General features: G+C 47.4%; 3 protein-coding genes across 6 annotated transcripts in view; all 3 read right to left on the bottom strand.

Annotated features, from left to right (window-relative positions):
• Positions 1–476: 476 nt before the first annotated feature.
• Positions 477–3,658, bottom strand: LOC117646356 (the record flags this gene model as incomplete). The annotated part of the gene is made up of 3 exons (XM_034387237.1): positions 477–1,064; positions 2,295–2,432; positions 3,407–3,658. Coding segments are annotated over 3 exons (930 nt in total), but the record flags the coding sequence as incomplete, so codon positions are not given.
• Positions 3,659–3,849: 191 nt separating this feature from the next.
• On the bottom strand, positions 3,850–9,014 carry LOC117646046. 3 transcript variants are annotated; one of them, XM_034386697.1, is made up of 5 exons: positions 8,504–9,014; positions 8,205–8,320; positions 5,605–5,762; positions 4,912–5,055; positions 3,850–4,490 (listed from the first exon to the last, which is right to left on the bottom strand). In XM_034386697.1, exons 2-5 carry the CDS (start codon positions 8,254–8,256, stop codon positions 3,972–3,974), a joined length of 873 nt encoding a protein of 290 aa, XP_034242588.1. In that variant the 5' UTR covers positions 8,257–8,320; positions 8,504–9,014; the 3' UTR covers positions 3,850–3,971. The 3 variants fall into 3 exon arrangements, with proteins under 3 accessions (XP_034242588.1, XP_034242589.1, XP_034242590.1); XM_034386698.1 differs by lacking the exon at positions 8,504–9,014 and adding an exon at positions 8,394–8,499; XM_034386699.1 differs by lacking the exons at positions 8,205–8,320; positions 8,504–9,014 and adding an exon at positions 7,385–8,097.
• A 1,192-nt stretch (positions 9,015–10,206) lies between these two features.
• Positions 10,207–18,323, bottom strand: part of LOC117646044 (zinc finger protein 664-like) — an 18,890-nt gene continuing 10,773 nt past the window's right edge. The window contains exons 1-5 of one of the 2 annotated variants that reach the window (XM_034386691.1): positions 12,697–12,875; positions 12,444–12,602; positions 12,079–12,186; positions 11,816–11,876; positions 10,207–11,746 (exon numbers count right to left, since the gene is read on the bottom strand). In XM_034386691.1, coding sequence (XP_034242582.1) covers positions 10,686–11,746; positions 11,816–11,876; positions 12,079–12,186; positions 12,444–12,485 — 1,272 coding nt within the window. In that variant the 5' untranslated portion in view covers positions 12,486–12,602; positions 12,697–12,875 and the 3' untranslated portion in view covers positions 10,207–10,685. Of the gene's footprint in view, positions 11,747–11,815; positions 11,877–12,078; positions 12,187–12,443; positions 12,603–12,696; positions 12,876–18,323 lie in introns of those variants that run through there. The other variant, XM_034386692.1, reaches the window with a different exon arrangement.

Below are 18,323 nucleotides of genomic sequence, written 5' to 3'. Positions count from 1 at the left end.
TCAGACAAACCTGAGGTGGTCAACCTATTTTGTCGAAAAAAAGCTGTATCGTTTTTTCACGTTTCGGGCAAAAAACTATAATCGCCCAAATTTCAATATGTTGTGCTGGAGCACACCCTTGAGACACCTGATACTGTTACATTCCGACCCTAAACTGTCTTTTTCCGGCGAATATCTTGACTGCTTTCTTGGAGCTTGCGCCGCGTAGGTGGGCGACCTATCGATCACAGCTTTTTTACTGGACCCGAACTCATTTGGCATCCTTGAAATGTCAGTGGCCTCCAACAGTTTTCGGGTTGCAACCCCAATATAGCTTTTATACTTTATTTTTTTTGTGCTCCCAAAAGGGTCGTAAGGTATTATCGTCCGTACGTCATAAAAAAATTGTAATGTTTTGAGTGAGTAAAAGTAAGTCAAATCTTCGGGAAAGTAATGTACACCAAGTGATACTTCGACGGTTTATTACACAATAGGTCAACAGTACAAAAACTGGAAAACGTTTTGAACAAGGCCGAGTCCCGGCTTTAGAATGTTTCCCACGCTACACTGTCACACGTATTGCACTGTACCAGGGTGTCCGGCAGCAAGCGGCGCAGCGGGGACACCTGCTCAGGGCAGGTCGGCATGTGGTAGTCTCTCCACAGTACCAGCCGCGAGACGCGGAGGCCGCAGTGGGCCAGCAGGCCGGCGAGGTCGTCCCATTTACTCGGCAACAACGCTTTGAGAGGGTCTTCCGGCAACCTAGGAGCCGACACGTGCAGCCACAGTTCGTCCAGCGACGCGCTGTGGGCCCGGAGCAGCGACACCAGGGTACGCGGAGGGATTGCCTGGACACGCAGCCACTTGAGACCGCCCGAGTGTTGCAGAGCGGGCAGCACGGGGTCGTGCTCGGAAGTGAAAGTCAGCTCCAATCGCCGCAGGCGAGGCATGGCGTGCAGTGCCTGAAGGTGCTCCTCACCGACGAACTCGAAGGAAGCCGCCTCCAACGTCGGGGCGGCAGCATGCAGCACGTCCAGGACCCAGGAAGGGTCTCTGTGACACTGCACTTTGGTCAATCGCAGAACCTGCAGACATAAAACAGCGACAGTCAATACGAGAGCAATGAGAATGAACACTCTGAAAACCTTACAAACTATTTTGATGATAATGATGCCTTTCAAAGCCAGCTTGTTGTAACAAAGTATTTTGAGCATACATAAGCTTACAAAGAAAATACTTCATAATTTACGAAAAATTTCTTTGTATAACAAAGTAAATTAGTTTAAAAATAGTTCATAAGGTTTTAAACGTAAAAGAGTCAAAACCAGGACTCCAATTTTGGGTGGGGTGTATATATACTATATTGCCCAAGTTAGAGTCATTTCATCGCCCAGAGTTGTGAAATGAAGCTTTCCTCATACCCAAATTTGGGTGATAATGCTATCTGGCCACTACATTGCCAAAAACAGTATTTCCATAGTTCATGGATAAAAATGTGCATAGAAGTTTTCAGATTCATCAGGTTGACCTTTAAGCAAAGTGGGTAATTTCATTATCATTTAGTCCGCCCAGGTTGTTGGTTTCCATACCCAATTTGTGATAAGCTATCCTGGACTCCATTGCAAAATCAGGATTTCCAATATGGATTTAAGAAATGTGCAAAATTTTGATTTTCATCAAGTTGACTTTGAAATTTCCCAAATTTCATATCTTTAGAAAAAAAAAAAATCAGTCGTTGTTGGCTCATACGCTCAGTCAACAAAAAAACAATTTGTGATAAGACTTAAGTGTTCCTGGTTGACACATACATGTGTCGTCTTGCATGGACTCAATTCTACTATGATGACTTGTCGACAAATTTTCATGAGGATTTCTCAATATGAGCCATACTTCTACAAAAACATAAAAATTTGAAAAAACAGGCAAAAAATTCCCTTTATAGCAATGCGAAAATTTGTGAATTTGTGTCTTAGATCAAGTTGAATTTGAAAATTCCGCTTCTAAAATCTCTATATCTTTAGAATAACTAAAAAAAAAATTTGAAGACTTTCCGTACCAATGAAAGACGCAGGAATATTTTTCCCCCAACGCTCTAAAAACACTAAAGTGGCACTTTTCTCAGAGACCATTCACTATTTGGGAAATGATGTTGATTTCCGAACTAACATATGCCCAAATAATTAAACGCAAAGCTTTCCCTGTCTGGGTATTATCCTAAAGTCTACTTGAAAGTTTCACCAGGGTCTCGATGTACAGTGCAGCGTACTGGTGTATATTCAGTTCATATATTCTCGCCGATGGCCTTTAGAACTCACCCCTCGCTGCTGCACGCGTTCCAGCGTGGCTGCCTTTTCTTTTTGACGATCTCCTGGGAGAGCCCAAGTGATGTTTTTCAAGTAAAGGTTTCGGATGCACTTCGATGCAGATGACGTCCCCACCGCTGCAATCTGTTCCTGCGAAAGTAAGAAGAACCTTAAGGGGGGACCCTGGTGAAACTTTCAAATAGGCTTTAAAATAATCCCAGAAAGTTGAAACTTTGCTTGATTATTAGGTTCATTATGGTGAGTTCATAAAACAAAATTCAATCCAAAATGTTGAACGGTCTCTGAGAAAAGTGGGTTTTTAGTGTTTTTTAGAGCATTGGGGAAAAATCTTCCTGCGTCTTTCATTGGGACGGAAAGTCTTGAAAAATTTGTTGGGTTATCCTTAAGATGTATAGAAGAGATTTTAGTGACGGAATTTTCAATTTCAACTTCTGTCCTGAGATATCAATTTTCAAATTTTAACATTTAAAAAAAGTGAATTTTTTTGCCCTTTTTGAAACTTTTAGGTGAGTGTTAAAAAAAGTAGGGCTGATATCAAGATTCCGTCACTAAAATTTGTCGATAAGTCACCAATGAATAGAGTCCATGCATGACGACTCATGTAGGTGTCAACCAGGAACGCAGGAAGTCTTTCTACGACAAAATTTTTTGTCGACTGAGTAAAGCTGTGAAGTTGAGCGTATAAGCCAACGACAACTGATCTCAATGTTATTTCTTTCCAAATGATGAAGGAACTACCCACATAGTTTAAAGGCGTTCAACCTGTTGAATCGGAAACCTTCTATGCACATTTTTATCTATGAACTTTGAAAATACTATTTTTGGCAATTTTGGTCATTTTTTCACCAGGGTCCCCCCTTAACATTTCCACTGTGCATATGTTATGCACAAATCTGTCCATAAATTAGGTACAATTTTAAAAATATTCCAGCACAACATGAAGACATCGGCCCTAAATTATGTACGAAATTGCACGTAGCACATGTACATAACTTCGGTATGCACAAATATGGCAATAGTTATGGGCCAAGAAAGTACATAAACATCTAGTGTGCCTATGGAACGAACGCCAACGATTGAAGGGACACATTGCTGAAACTTACCCCTGCTTTCTTGTTCACTTGGCGTTCTGCGTGAGACCCGGACCTGAGAAGCGGGCCACGTGGCCCGAAGTTGTCCAGGCGGAAGGCCTTCTTGACGGCGATGCGGGCGGCAAGGACGACGGTGGGAGCACCTGAGAGAGAGAGAGAGAGAGACAGCGTTAAAGCCGGTTGGTCACGGACCACGCTCAACCAAACAAGCCCAAAGCAGAACACTGGCAGAAAAATAATCGAACTAGGGTAAATGGAGCACACGTTTCAAACAGGAAGCAGATATATTGCTAGCATGCATCATGCATGGTTGCCATCTTCTCTCTTCTGTGACAGGATTCATTTTTTGTTTTAAATTCAGATCAGGCTGGTTATAGATGTGTAGACACATTAGATCTACCGTGTGTTGTTGACTGTAGGACACTCTCGAATCCAACTAAGCAAAACACGAAAAATATGCTCTATGGATATAATTCGACACAATAATTAGACACAATTATTCGACACAATCCGACACGCACATTCCGAAAACAGTACAAAACTGGAGAACATCATAAACGATGATCGAGGTCTGGCTCTAAAACCGTTCCCACGGGACCTTGCCACACGTTTGGCACTCCACCACGGCTTCGGGCAGTGTGCGCTGCAATGGGGAGAGCCATTCCCGGCACCTGTACATGCTGTGCCAGCGCAACGGGTAGTGGATGAAGTCCCACAGGATGATCCGCGCGCCGCGGAGACCGCTCTGGCGCAGCAGGTCGGGCAGGTCCTCGCGATTGCCCTGCAGCCACAGCACCTCTAGGGTCGCACTGTGGGTCTGCAGCAGCGACACCAGGCTGGGCCCAGCCAGTGCACCCACGCGCAGCCACTTGAGGCCGCCCCGCTGCAGAGCGGGCAGCACGGCAGGCGGCGCGTTCGGGGCCTCGGAGGATTCCAGCCACATCCGCCGCAGTTCGGGCATGGCGTGCACCACCCCAAGGTGGGCATCGTCGGGGTTCCAGACGGAAATCTCCTCCAGCGTGGGCGCGGCACCACGCAGGACAGCCAGGACCCAGTCAGGGTCTCGCTCGCACCACACGTTGGTCAACCGCCGAACCTGCACACACAAGGCACCGAAGTGAGCACCACTGGCAACGCACTACTTTTTAAATTCATAATTTATATGCATTTATATGCATAATTGTGCGTGCACAAACACGTACGTAAGGTGTGTATAAAATTATGAAGCATTTAATGCATCTTGCGGCATAAGATGCACACAGTGATGCATAAAATTGCATTAAATAGGTCCACAAGAATTAACTGTGAACTCACAACAATCAACTTTCGAACGCGGCTTTAAAACATGCGACGAAAGTCAAGACAAAATTAAGCTAATCTAAAATTCTGGTGATCATGCATCCATAATTAACACTCATCTTCGAGCTGACTTTGTCTCCAAAGGCCCCTGTGCAAAGGCCACCGCCTCCAGCCTCCAGCATCGAAGGCGGCATCCTCTAACATCCTGCAGAACTCACCCCTCGCTGCCGCAAGCGTTGCAGTGTGGCTGCCTTCTCCTCCCGTCGTTCTTCCGGCGTCGCCTCGCACAGGTCCTTCAGGTCGAGCTCTTGAATGCACTCCCGCTGGGCTGGAGGCGTGGCTGCCGCTGCGGGCTGCGGTTCCTGCAGTGGGGGAGCGGAGCTGAGTGTTGGAACCGACATGATAGACTTAGACTCTTCGACCAGAGTTCAAGGAGAGGAAAGGTGAGGAGAAACAATAGCCTAGCACGCCCAATTTTTAAGCTTTGACGAACTTACACCGAAAATTGAAAAGAAAGACATCTAACGCATAGAGGAGTGAGACATACTTTGACCGGAAATGAGAAATGATCGGAAATAGGAAATTTTCGAATGTACAACCGTAAAAGGGTGATAATTTGCATGATCATCTGACAGAACAACGTATCTTCATAGGCAATCCAACAGTAGATACGCTGTTATGTACGAGTGTCAGTACCAAAAAAAAAATGTGAAACTTCTGCGTTACCGACAATAGGTGATTTTTCATATCAGAAAGCAAGGACCAGTCTCCCTGATGTCTGACCGACCTTAGCGGTGATTCTTAGGAGTATTTTCTTTTTCAGTGATATTTGAGTTACCTCTTATTTCGGTGATCGCCGATAACTGGTCAGATGTCTCACCCCTTGGAAGTCGATGACTTCGGAAATTTACCATTGTTTCCTCCTGCACGGTTGCTTCTCCTCGGTTTGGGTGCGACGCGTGCTGCTTGGACACGGGAAGGAAGTTGTCCACCAATATCCAACGCCCGAAGTTGTCCCGGCGAAGGATCCTGTTGACGACAACGCGGCCTGAGGGAGCGGCGGCAGCACCTGGAACGGAAACGGCGTTAGTGCCGCTGGGGAGCAGGCAGCGTTGTGGATCCCAACACTCACTCAGCACCGTCACCACCACAACCTAGGGCGAGGGGGCATGCACTCTCGAAACCTGTGACCCGACTATCGCGCTATTACGCTCTATTACGCCTCAAATAGGGATTTAGCTAAAAACACTCAAAACTAGATTAACATTGGCGAATTCCGGCTATTGGTATACGCTATCTCGCGTACTATTATCACTGAAATTCAAAGGGTGAGGCATCTCACCAATTATTAGCGATACAAAAAGTGCGACCGAAAAAAGGCTACACACAAATATATGACCGAAAAAGGGTCATACTTAATTGTATGACCGAAAAAGGGTCATACTCAAGCGTGACCGAAAAAAGGGTCATACTTAATGTGACCGAAAAAAGGGTCATACTTAAATGTATGCCCGAAAAAAGGTCAGACATCAGCGACACTGACTCTTTGCTTGGCTTGGGGATAAATCAACTTTTATCAGTGATACAAAAATGTATGATCCTTTTTCGGTCTCAGTTACAGAAAAATTAAAATATGTATAGAATGACCGAGTTTATTGCACAGGACATATGAGAGGTCGGTAGAGAGTGTGTGAGAGCTGAAAGGTAGGGCGCCATGCAGTCAGAAACTGCCCGCTCAAGCAAACTAAAATATTTATAGATAATCTAAAGTGGTCTCAGTGTGGGAGGAATACGGAAAACATGACAAACAGACATGCCATATAATTTGACTAAACTATGAAAATTACACTAACAATGACTGAAAAGACAAAGTACCAACCAAGAACAAAGTATACAAAAATCAAAGGAAGTGGAATGAGTTGACTAGAGTTGCTTTAAAAACTTAATGAAATGGAGAGAATTTCAATAAGCAAAAACCCAGGCCAACACATACACTAGGCTCCGTCCAAGGCCTACTAGTGGCTGCCATCCTAACTAATACTTTGTCTAACGTAAAAACCCAATATTTTATTGTTGCGATTCACCAAATACAATGCTATAGACTACTAATGAAACTGATGCAGAAAATTGTTCAATACGGAATTTGAAAAAGAAAATATGGGTTTACTTGAGCTGGTGTTCCTGAGATTCTAAAGCAAGGCCCCTATACTGTACGACACTAAACCGTGGTTTTACCAGCACATTGGAGACACACTAAACTGTACAAACACAAATACCTAATACTAAAATCTAAACTGACTGAATGTACTGATTAACTATGTACATATGAAAATATTCACAAAACTTACGCAAACCAATAGCTTAGCACAATAAGACTACACAGGACAAGCCTGGTAGCATTTTAGAAAAACTGAACTTAATCGGGTAACTCAAATGTAAGAAACTATTTGGTGGCCCAGTGGTCAAAACTCAAACTGAACCCGATGCGTCTCACTGGCTGGGCTATCCAAATAGAACAAAACAGAGAGTTACATAAATAATATAATCCTGCTTGATACTAATTAGTTGAATAACTTTACATTAAACTGATTCAATAGAGCATGAGGAAATTGAGTATAGAAAATAGCCAGACATCGGGAAAACAACTTAGAAATAAGATGGAGTCTGTAAACTGCGAATGAAAAACTGTACCATGGGGAAACATTTTAAACGAAGTATGTTACATGAACAACAACTAGAAAGACCAATATTAAATTATGACACGGAACTCTGTATATAATTTGAGACTACTGGACTGAATAGCATGATGGATTCATTAAACCTAACCTTTAGAATTTGGATGGACAAAATCAGGACGTGTTTTCACCCATACAATTAGGTGGTGATATTAGTACCACAAAGAAAAATATACACCAAAGAGAGTACAGTGACAGTGGTTTACATTATAGGTTGTTAACAAAGAAAATAAAGAGTTTTGAATCCGCTTCGTGCAATAACCATTTGAGTGTGTATGCCGCAGGTCACAGTGGACAAGCATAAAGGGCAACCCTCCTTCTCAAAGGATGAGGAACCAAAGAAACATAATATTGCCAAAGTACATTTAACCGGTGTGGGGATAACATGTCATTTATACCCACAAGCAGTATTGGACAACTTGGGAGGCTTGCACAACTCTTGACCAAGTGTTTGATTTCGTGAACACGCGCCCCTCGCACACACAAGACATTCTATTCTCCATGCACAAGGTTTTGCTGAGAGGGTGATAACTTTCGGGATACATGTCCAAGAGTCAAGAAATGATACTGTCAGCAATGAGAAGCGCCATATTTGGTACAACCAATAAATGGACGCGGATAAAATAAACGGGGTAGCTCGCAGGTTAAAAACTGAACGCAGGCAGCACGCGGAAAATAGTCATTGACTGACACAACACCTTACTTCAAGGTTTCATGTCGTAGAGGAGGGCTTCGTCCAGGCGCGTTCACTTCATGGGAGGAGCAGGCTCAATTACATGAAGGGTCAGATGACTGAGGCGAGCACGGAGCGCCGGTACCGGGTTGCATCTCGGGAGGATCTCAGGTCGCCTTGTCGGCCATAACACAGGTCTGGAGACGATGGACGAAAAACCTGTTGCAGAACAGTTGCGATCACACATGCGAACCAGGTTAAGGAGGACAGCAGCTAACCCTACCAACTCTACCGGCTAACGACACACTTCGATTTGACGCTAAGCTTCGTGGGGAGATCGCAAAAATTTAATTAGATAGCAAGAGCAGAGCTTGGAGAGCGCGCTTGGCTACAGAAACTTACCGCTTCGCGATGGATAGAAAAATTTGGAATGGATTTAGATGAGGTGAGCGCGAGGCAAAACGGCAGTCGGGAACAGTGTCGCGTCGCACTCTGGCGGTCGGATTTTGAATCATTAGGAGAAATTTTGCGGGCGCCGTTCGCCGAACAGATGGCGGGATGATTTGAAATGCAGGGGCAAAGAAACGAGAAAAACAAAAGAAAAGAAAAATAAGACGGACAAGTAAACAGTAAGGTAGGTAACAGAAAAGAAAAGACAGAAAAAAAACAAAAAAGAAGTTAAAAACCGTAACAGCTTCTCATGTCCGGGTCCCCTACTGAACGCAAAGAAGCCGGCGAGGGCTGGAGGATAGGTATCGAGCGGCTTTAAAACCTTCCCTACGAACCGAACTCTCAACTCAGTCTCTTACAAACGCATGCAGCAAATGCGTCCACGGCCATCAGCAAAGAAGACTGGAGCTGCGCAATGAAAATACTTCGTACTACTTCGCGTGGAATCAACCATCGAGTAAACTGCTCATTGCCGTACGGGGTTTATGTCAGGCATCTGCAATGTGCAGTGTACATGGTGGCCGACGCCACGCGAAGTCACACGCGTTGACACTTGTTTCTGGAGTACACGACATGTTTAAAGTTAAATCTAGCTCCCGGTTCGGCCCCATCGGCCCGCAGCCACGGCAGCTCCGCGGACGCACTGTCGGGCAGCGGGAGCAGGGAGCGTCCAGGGAGTGCACTGGCAGGCAGCCGCTCGAGGCGCCCCGCAACACAGTGGGCAGCGCGAGTGGCAGTGCGTCTGGCGCCTCGGCAGATTCCAACCACATCCGCCGCAGTCTGGGCGTTGCGTGCGGCGCCAAGGCGGTCATCGTTGGGGTTCCGGGCAGCAACCTCCTCCAGCGCAGCGACACCACGCAGCACGTCCGGGACCCGCGGTGGCGGCAGGGCAGCGGCACCTGCAAAGGAGACACGGCGTCAGAACCGCTTCGAGGCGGACGGAGGGCATGAAGACAACCAAAGTGAATCCATAGTATTTCGAACTGTTTGTAAAAATTGTAGAATGTCACAACTCATTGTCTAAAGAATACTGTGTTCAAGTATTTTTATTATGCATTCTAGTAAGCTCCAATGCAGAATATTACTTAAAACTAGAGCAACATCAGTCTCGAACTCATCCAGACGCTCCTTTTATCAAAATGCTGTTCTCTGATCTCACCTTTGAGAAGACAGACCTCACAAGTATCAATAGATTAGTCGAGGAGCCACCAACGAGCAGCGAAAACTGAAAACAAGTAAGGAACGCTTCTGACACGAAATCATGAGTAAGAACACACAGGTGTTCATGCGGTGTCAACCATCGAGTATCCTTCTGACTGTTGCAAATAGTGTACGCCAGGCATAAACAATAGGCAGTGTGCTTGTTGAGGCTGCGCGAAAACACATGTAATGAGTTGAGTTAAAAAATAAGTAGAAACACTGAGAATGAAGGAGTCATGATCATGACCAAAATATTGGGTGAGGAATTCTTTATTACCCAAATTTGGGTGAGGCAATTTTCCTTGCCCAAATTTGGGTGAGGCAATTTTCCTCGCCCAAATTTGGGTGAGAAAGTAAACCTCGCCCAAAATTGGGTATTGATCATCATTTCATTCTCAGTTAAGTCTTGTCTTGGTTCACGCCTTTAGTGCACAGGATGGTAAATTCAGACGAAAAAGAAAACTTTATTCGAAATAAGACAAACAAAAGAATACTTGCACAAAGTACATTGAAAGAAGAACCTAAGCGTGTCCTAAACTCTGTGTGCACCGTGAAAAACAAAACGCATAAATAACTGCAATATCACGCTTCTTAAACTGAATTAAGGATTCCATGTAGCTAAATTGGCAACAAGGCGCGTAAATTTGACAAAACTTTACTACATATCATCTTTTGGATAAGCAATGAAAGCGCTATAACTGTGCAAAAAAGCAGCACATAAAATAATATGCAAAAGACAGCAAGAAGGGCGATTGAACACAAAGATGCAAAGGGTGGCACGAAAGGACTCTACATAAACAGACAATTTGGCCAAAACGCGGCTAAAAAATACTGACAATCACATAACGTTCAGGATCAGCCATGTTTGTCAATGTGTAGCAAGAGTTAAAACTGTTAAGCTTCTTGAGCTCACCCAATGTCAAATACCTTGCTTTTACTTGTTGGGCTTCTCCCCTGTGTGAATTATCATGTGACTTTGAAGCTTGTCTGATCTGGAAAACTTTTTCCCGCACTTGTCACACTCGTGGTGTTTCTCACCAGTGTGAATAAGTTCGTGCCTTTGAAGCTTATCTGACCTGGCAAACTTACTTCCGCACACGTCACACTCGAAGGGTTTCTCCCCAGTGTGGATTCTCGTGTGAACTCGAAGAGCACTTGAGTCAGAAAACTTCTTTCGGCACTCTTCACAGTGGTAGGGTTTCTCCCCAGAGTGGATCCTCTTGTGAACTCGAAGAGTACTTGAGTCAGAGAACTTCTTTCCGCACTCGTCACACTGGTAGGGCTTCTCGCCGGTGTGGATCCTCCTGTGCACATCAAGACTATTTGACTTTGAGAACTTCTTTCCGCACTCTTCACACTGGTAGGGTTTCTCCCCAGAGTGGATCCTCTTGTGAACTTGAAGAGAACTTGAGTCAGAGAACTTCTTTCCGCACTCTTCACACTGGTATGGTTTTTCCCCTGTGTGGATCCTTCTGTGAACTTGAAGATGGTGTGAATGAAAGAACTTCTTTCCGCATTCTTCACACTGAAACGGTTTTTCCCCGGTGTGGATCCTTCTGTGAACTTGAAGATGATGTGACTGAAAGAACTTCTTCCCGCAGTCTTCACACTGGTAAGGCTTCTCCCCGGTGTGGATTCTCCTGTGAACTTGAAGGTGACTTGACCGAGAGAACTTCTTTCCGCACTCTTCACAGTGGTAGGGCTTCTCCCCGGTGTGGGTCCTCTCGTGCCTGACAAGATCCTTTGCACTACTGAACCCCTTGCCGCACAGCCCGCACGAGTGCGGCCCGCCCTTGGCGTGCCTCGCCAGATGCCGCCTCAATGCCGCCTCCGCACCGAAACACTCGCCGCACTCTCCACACTTGAAGCCGCGGCGCGCCTTCCTGCCTGCCTCCCTGCGCGAGGCCTGCTCCACCGGGACTGCGTCGCCAGCCGGCACTGCCAGCGAGAAGGTCTCGGCGATGAGGAGCTGCTGGGCCTCGTCCGCAGCCACGCCTGCAACCGAGGGCACGCTGAGCCAGTCTGTCTTTGTGGAACCAAACTTTGGACCGCGCCATGCCTCACCCTGGACGTCGCTTTCCGAGTCGCCACCTCGGCAGGCCGCGCCGTGCTGTGTGTGCAGGTCCTGCGGGGAGAGCAGCGGGATGAGGCACAGCCATCAATATCCATCCACTATCAAACGCAATACAACACCGAAAAAAACGGTTCCTGGTTTTGCCAGGTAGACAGGCAGTTTGCAGTGTGTTCCTGCGGAAACCAGGGACCGTTTTTACACTGCAGATTTTGTTAACATGTGGGAGATCCACGCAACAGCCCGGAGAACTCACCCACTGCAGCTGAAAACGAGGCAAACTGGGTGGAGCAGCACTAGGGCTGTCGAGGCTCTGAAGACACTCCTGGACAGACGGCACGGCTTCCGCTGCGTCCAGCGGACCCTGCAGAAGAGACTGACTGTTAGAACCACCAAAACATTAACTGTGCCAATTATTTTCGAGTTTTTAAGGTTCTGGAACTGGTAGTTAAATTGTAAATGATTTGCAGGTTGTGAAAAATTAACTTCATTCTGCGACCTGTATTTTTATTACGAATAAATTTCTGCAATGCGTTTTGAACTACGTGCTGCAAACTTAAGACTCGGCAAATTCAAAGCACCCGAATTCTTCGCAAGGTTCCATCGCCGTTTAAAGCCTACCCTGGCTTCCTCGTGCACGCCCGCTTCTTCCTCAGACTTCATCGTCGCAGCCTTCCAAATAAAGAACGCATCGCCAGGGCCTTCCCGCTGCTCGGCTTCCACTTTCAATTCCACAACAGTCACGTCACTGGAACTCGTCTCCCCGGAGTCTGGCACGTCCTGCTCCAGCAAACAAGTGCCCAACATTCAGTGGTCGCGTTAAACGTTCTGACGAAGGACTCGGGAACTCGTCGACCTGAAACTTTTCTTTTACCTGAGCTGCTCTGGATTGGCTGCCACAGTGATGCGCGCCGTGGCTGTCCGAGGACTGCGGCTGGGACAGCAGGGGACCGCGTGGACCAAAGTCGTCCTCGCAAAAGGCACTCTTGGCAGCAAAGCGGGGAGCACCTGAAAGGCACTTGGCATTAGAAACGCTCGACTTTTAATACCGAATTCACAGCCACGTGCAGTACATGCAACCGAAGCATCCAGGACCGCCAACAAAATACGAATACGGGAGCAGTGGATTTTCATGCACATTAGAATGCTTAGAAAAGAATCAAACACTCACAAAAACAAGCAGATGGCGTGCAAAAGTACAGTGTAAACCAAGGTGAAAAAGGTTATCTCGCTCGTTTTAAGAAAATATACAAAGGCAACAGGTGCCGCAAAATATAAGTAAGAAGGAGTTATGAAGTGAAAACGTAAGTGAAAACGCTTTGTGTTTCTTCGCGTGGAATCAACCATCGAGTAGACTGCTCATTGCCGAATGGGGTTTGTGTCAGGCATCTGCAATGTGCAGTGTACATGGTGGCCGACGCCACGCGAAGTCACACGTGTTGACACTTGTTTCTAGAGTACACGACATGTTTAAAGTTAAATTTAGTTCCAGGTTCGGCCACATCGGCCCGCAGCCACGGCAGCTCCGCGGACGCACTGTCGGGCAGCGGGAGCAGGGAGCGTCCAGGGAGTGCACTGGCAGGCAGCCGCTCGAGGCGCCCCGCAACACAGTGGGCAGCGCGAGTGGCAGTGCGTCTGGCGCCTCGGCAGATTCCAACCACATCCGCCGCAGTCTGGGCGTTGCGTGCGGCGCCAAGGCGGTCATCGTTGGGGTTCCGGGCAGCAACCTCCTCCAGCGCAGCGACACCACGCAGCACGTCCGGGACCCGCGGTGGCGGCAGGGCAGGGCAGCGGCACCTGAAAGGAGGCACGGCGTCAGAACCGTTTCCAGGCGGACGGAGGTCATGGGGGCAACCAAAGTGAATCCATGGTATTTGGAACTCTGTTTATAAAATCTGTAAAAAGTTACAACTCGTTGTGTTAAGATAGCAGTTGTCAATATGATTTTATTGCACTCTAAACAAAGAAGATAACGTCAAACTTGAGCTACATTAGTGTAGAACTCATCGTGAAGCTAAGCTTCAACCGTGGAGAAGCTCCGGGCTGGTAACGCCTTGCAAGATTTTGACCTCGTTCGAACCAAAGATGAGCAGCGAAAACTGATTTCCACCCTCGAGTATAGAGCTCATTGCTGCAAGCAGCAAAATAAGGCATTTGTTTTTTTGCAATCATGATGGCAAGGCTACCGCTGCGAGAAGTCGACAGTTCAAAAAAGGTTTTTTACTTATGGTCTAATTCACGCTATATACCCAGGAAGTGCTTACTGAAGGCGACATTAGAGACTTTATTTGCAACAAGTACAAAAGTGCATAACATAATGGAAGAACATTCCAAGAAATATTTGGTCAAACGAAAATACCTGGCAAGTCGTTGAGACTAAACAAAACGATTATAACTAATGACATTTGACGCTGCAAGAGCGGATTAAGTATCTTATGACGCGCAAATTGAACAGAATCCTTTCACAAAGAACCTTAACGTATAGGAATGAAAGCGCATTAACTGAGATAGAAGACGGCACATCGCAAACATGCACATGAGGGGAGGAACGGCGAAACATGCAAGGCGCACAAGATTCGCAGACAGTTCAACAAAACAATTAAGAGGTAGTAGCTGCGAATTTCCTCCTGTGCTACTTTAACCAGTTATGATTATCCACTTTGTGAGTTTTCCTGTGCCTTTTTAGATCATTTGATGCGGAGAACTTCTTTCCGCACTCGTCACACTTGTATGGCATCTCCCCGGTGTGGATCCTCTTGTGCACTTGAAAATAGGTTGATTGAGAAAACTTTTTTCCGCACTCGTCACACTTGTAAGGCTTCTCCCCGGTGTGGATCCTCTTGTGAACTTGAAAATGACTTGATTTAGAAAACTTTTTTCCGCACTCGTCACACTGGTATGGCTTCTCCCCGGTGTGGATCCTCTTGTGAACTTGAAAATGACTTGAATCAGAAAACTTTTTTCCGCACTCGTCGCACTGGTAGGGCTTCTCCCCGGTGTGGATTTTCCTGTGCCTTTGAAGATGACTTGAATCGGAAAACTTCTTTCCGCACTGTCCACACTGGTAGGGCTTCTCTCCGGTGTGGATCCTCCTGTGAACTTGAAGATTACTTGAATCGGAAAACTTCTTTCCGCACTCTTCACACTGGTGCGGCTTCTCCCCGGTGTGGATCCTCTCGTGCCTGACAAGATCCTTTGCACTAGTGAACCCCTTGCCGCACAGCCCGCACGAGTGCGGCCCGCCCTTGGCGTGCCTCGCCAGATGCCGCCTCAATGCCGCCTCCGCACCAAAACACTCGCCGCACTCTCCACACTTGAAGCCGCGGCGCGCCTTCCTGCCTGCCTCCCTGCGCGAGGCCTGCTCCACCGGGACTGCGTCGCCAGCCGGCACTGCCAGCGAGAAGGTCTCGGCGATGAGGAGCTGCTGGGCCTCGTCCGCAGCCACGCCTGCAACCGAGGGCACGCTGAGCCAGTCTGTCTTTGTGGAACCAAACTTTGGACCGCGCCATGCCTCACCCTGGACGTCGCTTTCCGAGTCGCCACCTCGGCAGTGGGAAGTTCCGTCCAACGGGCTCTCCGTCTTCACGTCCGCGCCACCTGCAAGCAAACGCAAGGCTGGAGTTCCTGCAGGGGAGAGAGTCCCTCCCTTCACCTCGACGCGTGCGTGGAAGCAAAGCCAATAGCCAATGATTGCAACCTAACCCACCGCCACCACAACTACACAGTGAACATAACCAGCACCAGGAACTACGCAGTGAAAGGGGCATGAGCCGCAAGACAGGTTTTGACGAGGACACAGCGAGAGTCTTTCACATGCGGGGCAGGAGATGTGGCGGTAGAAGCTCGGGTACAAAGGGCGGTGCAGGGGTCGGTGTGCGCTTGGAAGACTCACGGCACTGCACTGGTAAAACTGAAGCGTAACCCTAACGCTATGCTTGAGTCAAGCATAAAGTTACGCTTGAAATGAAGCATACTCTGGAAAATTTTCCCCCCTGCATTAAGATAGGGAGAATCTTGGCCGATGCTTGATTTCAAGCGTAAACTGATTACGCTTGGAAACGGAGGGCAATACTACGTTTAAGTTTTACCAGTGTAGTACAGCCAGGTGCGGCTTGCAGGTACACGGAATTCGGCCGTGCCCACATACGTGCATCTCGAACCATCAGCGCACTTGGAAGATCCTTCAAATTAAGGAAACTGAAGAGCAAATCCTGAGTATGAAAAAAGAGGACAATTCATTAGAGTTTAGTGTAAACGTAAAGCTCTTACGACTGAATAAATTCATAATTCTACTTGTTTCGTTTGCAGTTCTTAGATTTGAGTTCATGTCCGGCTGAAAAAAGTCATCGGAAAGTGCAGGGATTAAAACTGTAAGACCAAGACCCAAACGGACTTTCAGAATTCTTAACAGCGTCAGTAGGGTCAGGGCGGGGAAGAACTGGACAGGGGAAGAACTGGACACCCCATATTTTACTTCAAATACCGTAGGCACAGGGAATAACAACTATCAAAAGTTCCGTGGCATCAGCGGTTCATTACACGACAGTTGTCAGACCAGTACATACGGCATTTAAAGTAAAATGGGTGTCCAGTTCTTCCCCTGTCCAGTTTATCCCCGCCCTGACCCTACCATCCCCCTTTTCCCTTTATCTTTAATAAATTACCCCAATTGTGAAAGTGGTTATTAGTAGTCCGCAACCGCCCAACTAATCTGATCAAATTTTTTAACGGATATTTTTGGACATCTTTCCTTTTGCGTTAAGGGTACGAACAGTTCAGGTCCTAGAAGTCAAATACACGCGAGACTTTGTGGAAATTATTTAATACATAAGGCAAAATTTAAAGTATACAAAGGAAGAATAAAGAAACGTGTCTACAGATTTTCCCATGGAACCCGGCCACACGATTGACACTGCACCAGAGCACCCGGCAGCCTGCGTCGCAACATGGTAAGCTGCTCGGGGCAACAAGAGCGCCTGTGGTTGCGTGACCTCCACAGCACGAGCCGCGAGAGGCGGGTGTCGCACGACAACAGCACTTCTACTGGACTCTTGTTCGTCCCCCTACAGCTCGCATCCAGCCACAGCTCCTCCAGCGACGCTCTGTGGGCCCGGAGCAGCGAGTACAGTGTGTGTCGCGGAAGGCCGCCGACACTGAGCCACTTGAGGCTGCTTCGCTCCAGGGTGGGCAGCACGGGCAGCAAGGGCTGCAGGACGCAAGGCTCCGTCGCGCCCAGATCCATCCGTCGCAGTCGCGGCATGGCGTGCACAGTCCGAAGGTGCTCCTCGCGGACGTTGTAAACGCAAAGCTCCTCTAGCGAGGGGGCGGCACTCCGAAGCACTTCTAAGGTCCACGCAGGGTCCTCGTCGCAAAAAATTGATTCCAACCGCCGAATCTGCACACACATCACGGTGCCAACGAGAACGAGCGGGGTGAGGCAGAGCCATGAAAATCATGCGCCGAGAACAGCCCGCAGAACTCACCCCTCGCTGTTGCACACTTTCCAAGGTGGCAGCCTTCTCCTCCTGCCGTATCCCCGGCGCAGTCCTGCAGAGGTCACTCAAGTTGAGGCTCTGAATGCACCCTTGAATGGATGGCGAGGCTCTCGCGGCGGCCTGGGAATCCTGCAGAAGGAATGGCCATTTAAACTTAACTTTGGACTTTGCGAAGCGCTGGTTGACTGCATGTTTTGAAAAGAACTGATATGAGTCTCATTGTGAAGAAATTTGTTCGCAACGTTGGGGACCAAATTCCTCGCAAGGATTTCTCATACCTTGTCCGCCGCGCGAGCTTGAACTCGCAACGCTACTTCAAGATAGTTAAATGCAGATATCTCGGGAACGAGAAATAATACTTTTTGTGGTTGATCTTTTCCTTAGCTTTGTTTCACGGGGAATTTTTTTAAGACGTTTCCCAGCAAATTTGGTGGTGCAACTATTTTTTCTACGATAAATCAAAGGTAAGGTTATAAAGTATCAAACACAATTTTTACTTTTTAAAAGAAAGTAAAAGAAGTACTTTTTGTGGAATTTTCTCCTCTTTCCAACGGTATGCTTGGTTTCTCGATCCGATGGATGTTACCGAAACTGCGAGCGGAACTGTCGCTGTCCCGGCACCATATTTAACCTCTCAATATCTCGGCTTCTAGATATTTCTCGGAAAACGCTTTTGGATTTAGTTATCCCACTACTAGACCTGCGATTTGCGTAAGTTTCGTCCCGATCCGACACCATGCCGTTTTGTGACTGACTCAGTGGGCGTGGAATCACCCTTGCCGCCGCTCGAAACATACCCTGGCTTCCTCTGGCGTGCCAGCTTCCTCAGAGGTTTTGGTCCCAGCCTTCCGCAGAAAGGCAGCATCGTCAGAGCCATCCCGCTGCTCGGCTTCCACTTTGAGTTCCACAACCGTAACGTCACTAGGACTCGCGGCACCGTCCGCGGAGTCTGGAACCTGGCAACCAATACAGGCCATTGGTCACGTCGAACGGACTGCTGAGAGGA

Source organism: Thrips palmi, unplaced genomic scaffold (genome assembly GCF_012932325.1).
Source record: "Thrips palmi isolate BJ-2018 unplaced genomic scaffold, TpBJ-2018v1 HiC_scaffold_19, whole genome shotgun sequence".
NCBI classification, from domain to species: Eukaryota; Metazoa; Arthropoda; class Insecta; order Thysanoptera; family Thripidae; genus Thrips; species Thrips palmi.
The sequence above is the reverse complement of the archived record's forward strand: the minus strand, read 5'-3'. Positions and strand labels throughout refer to the sequence as shown.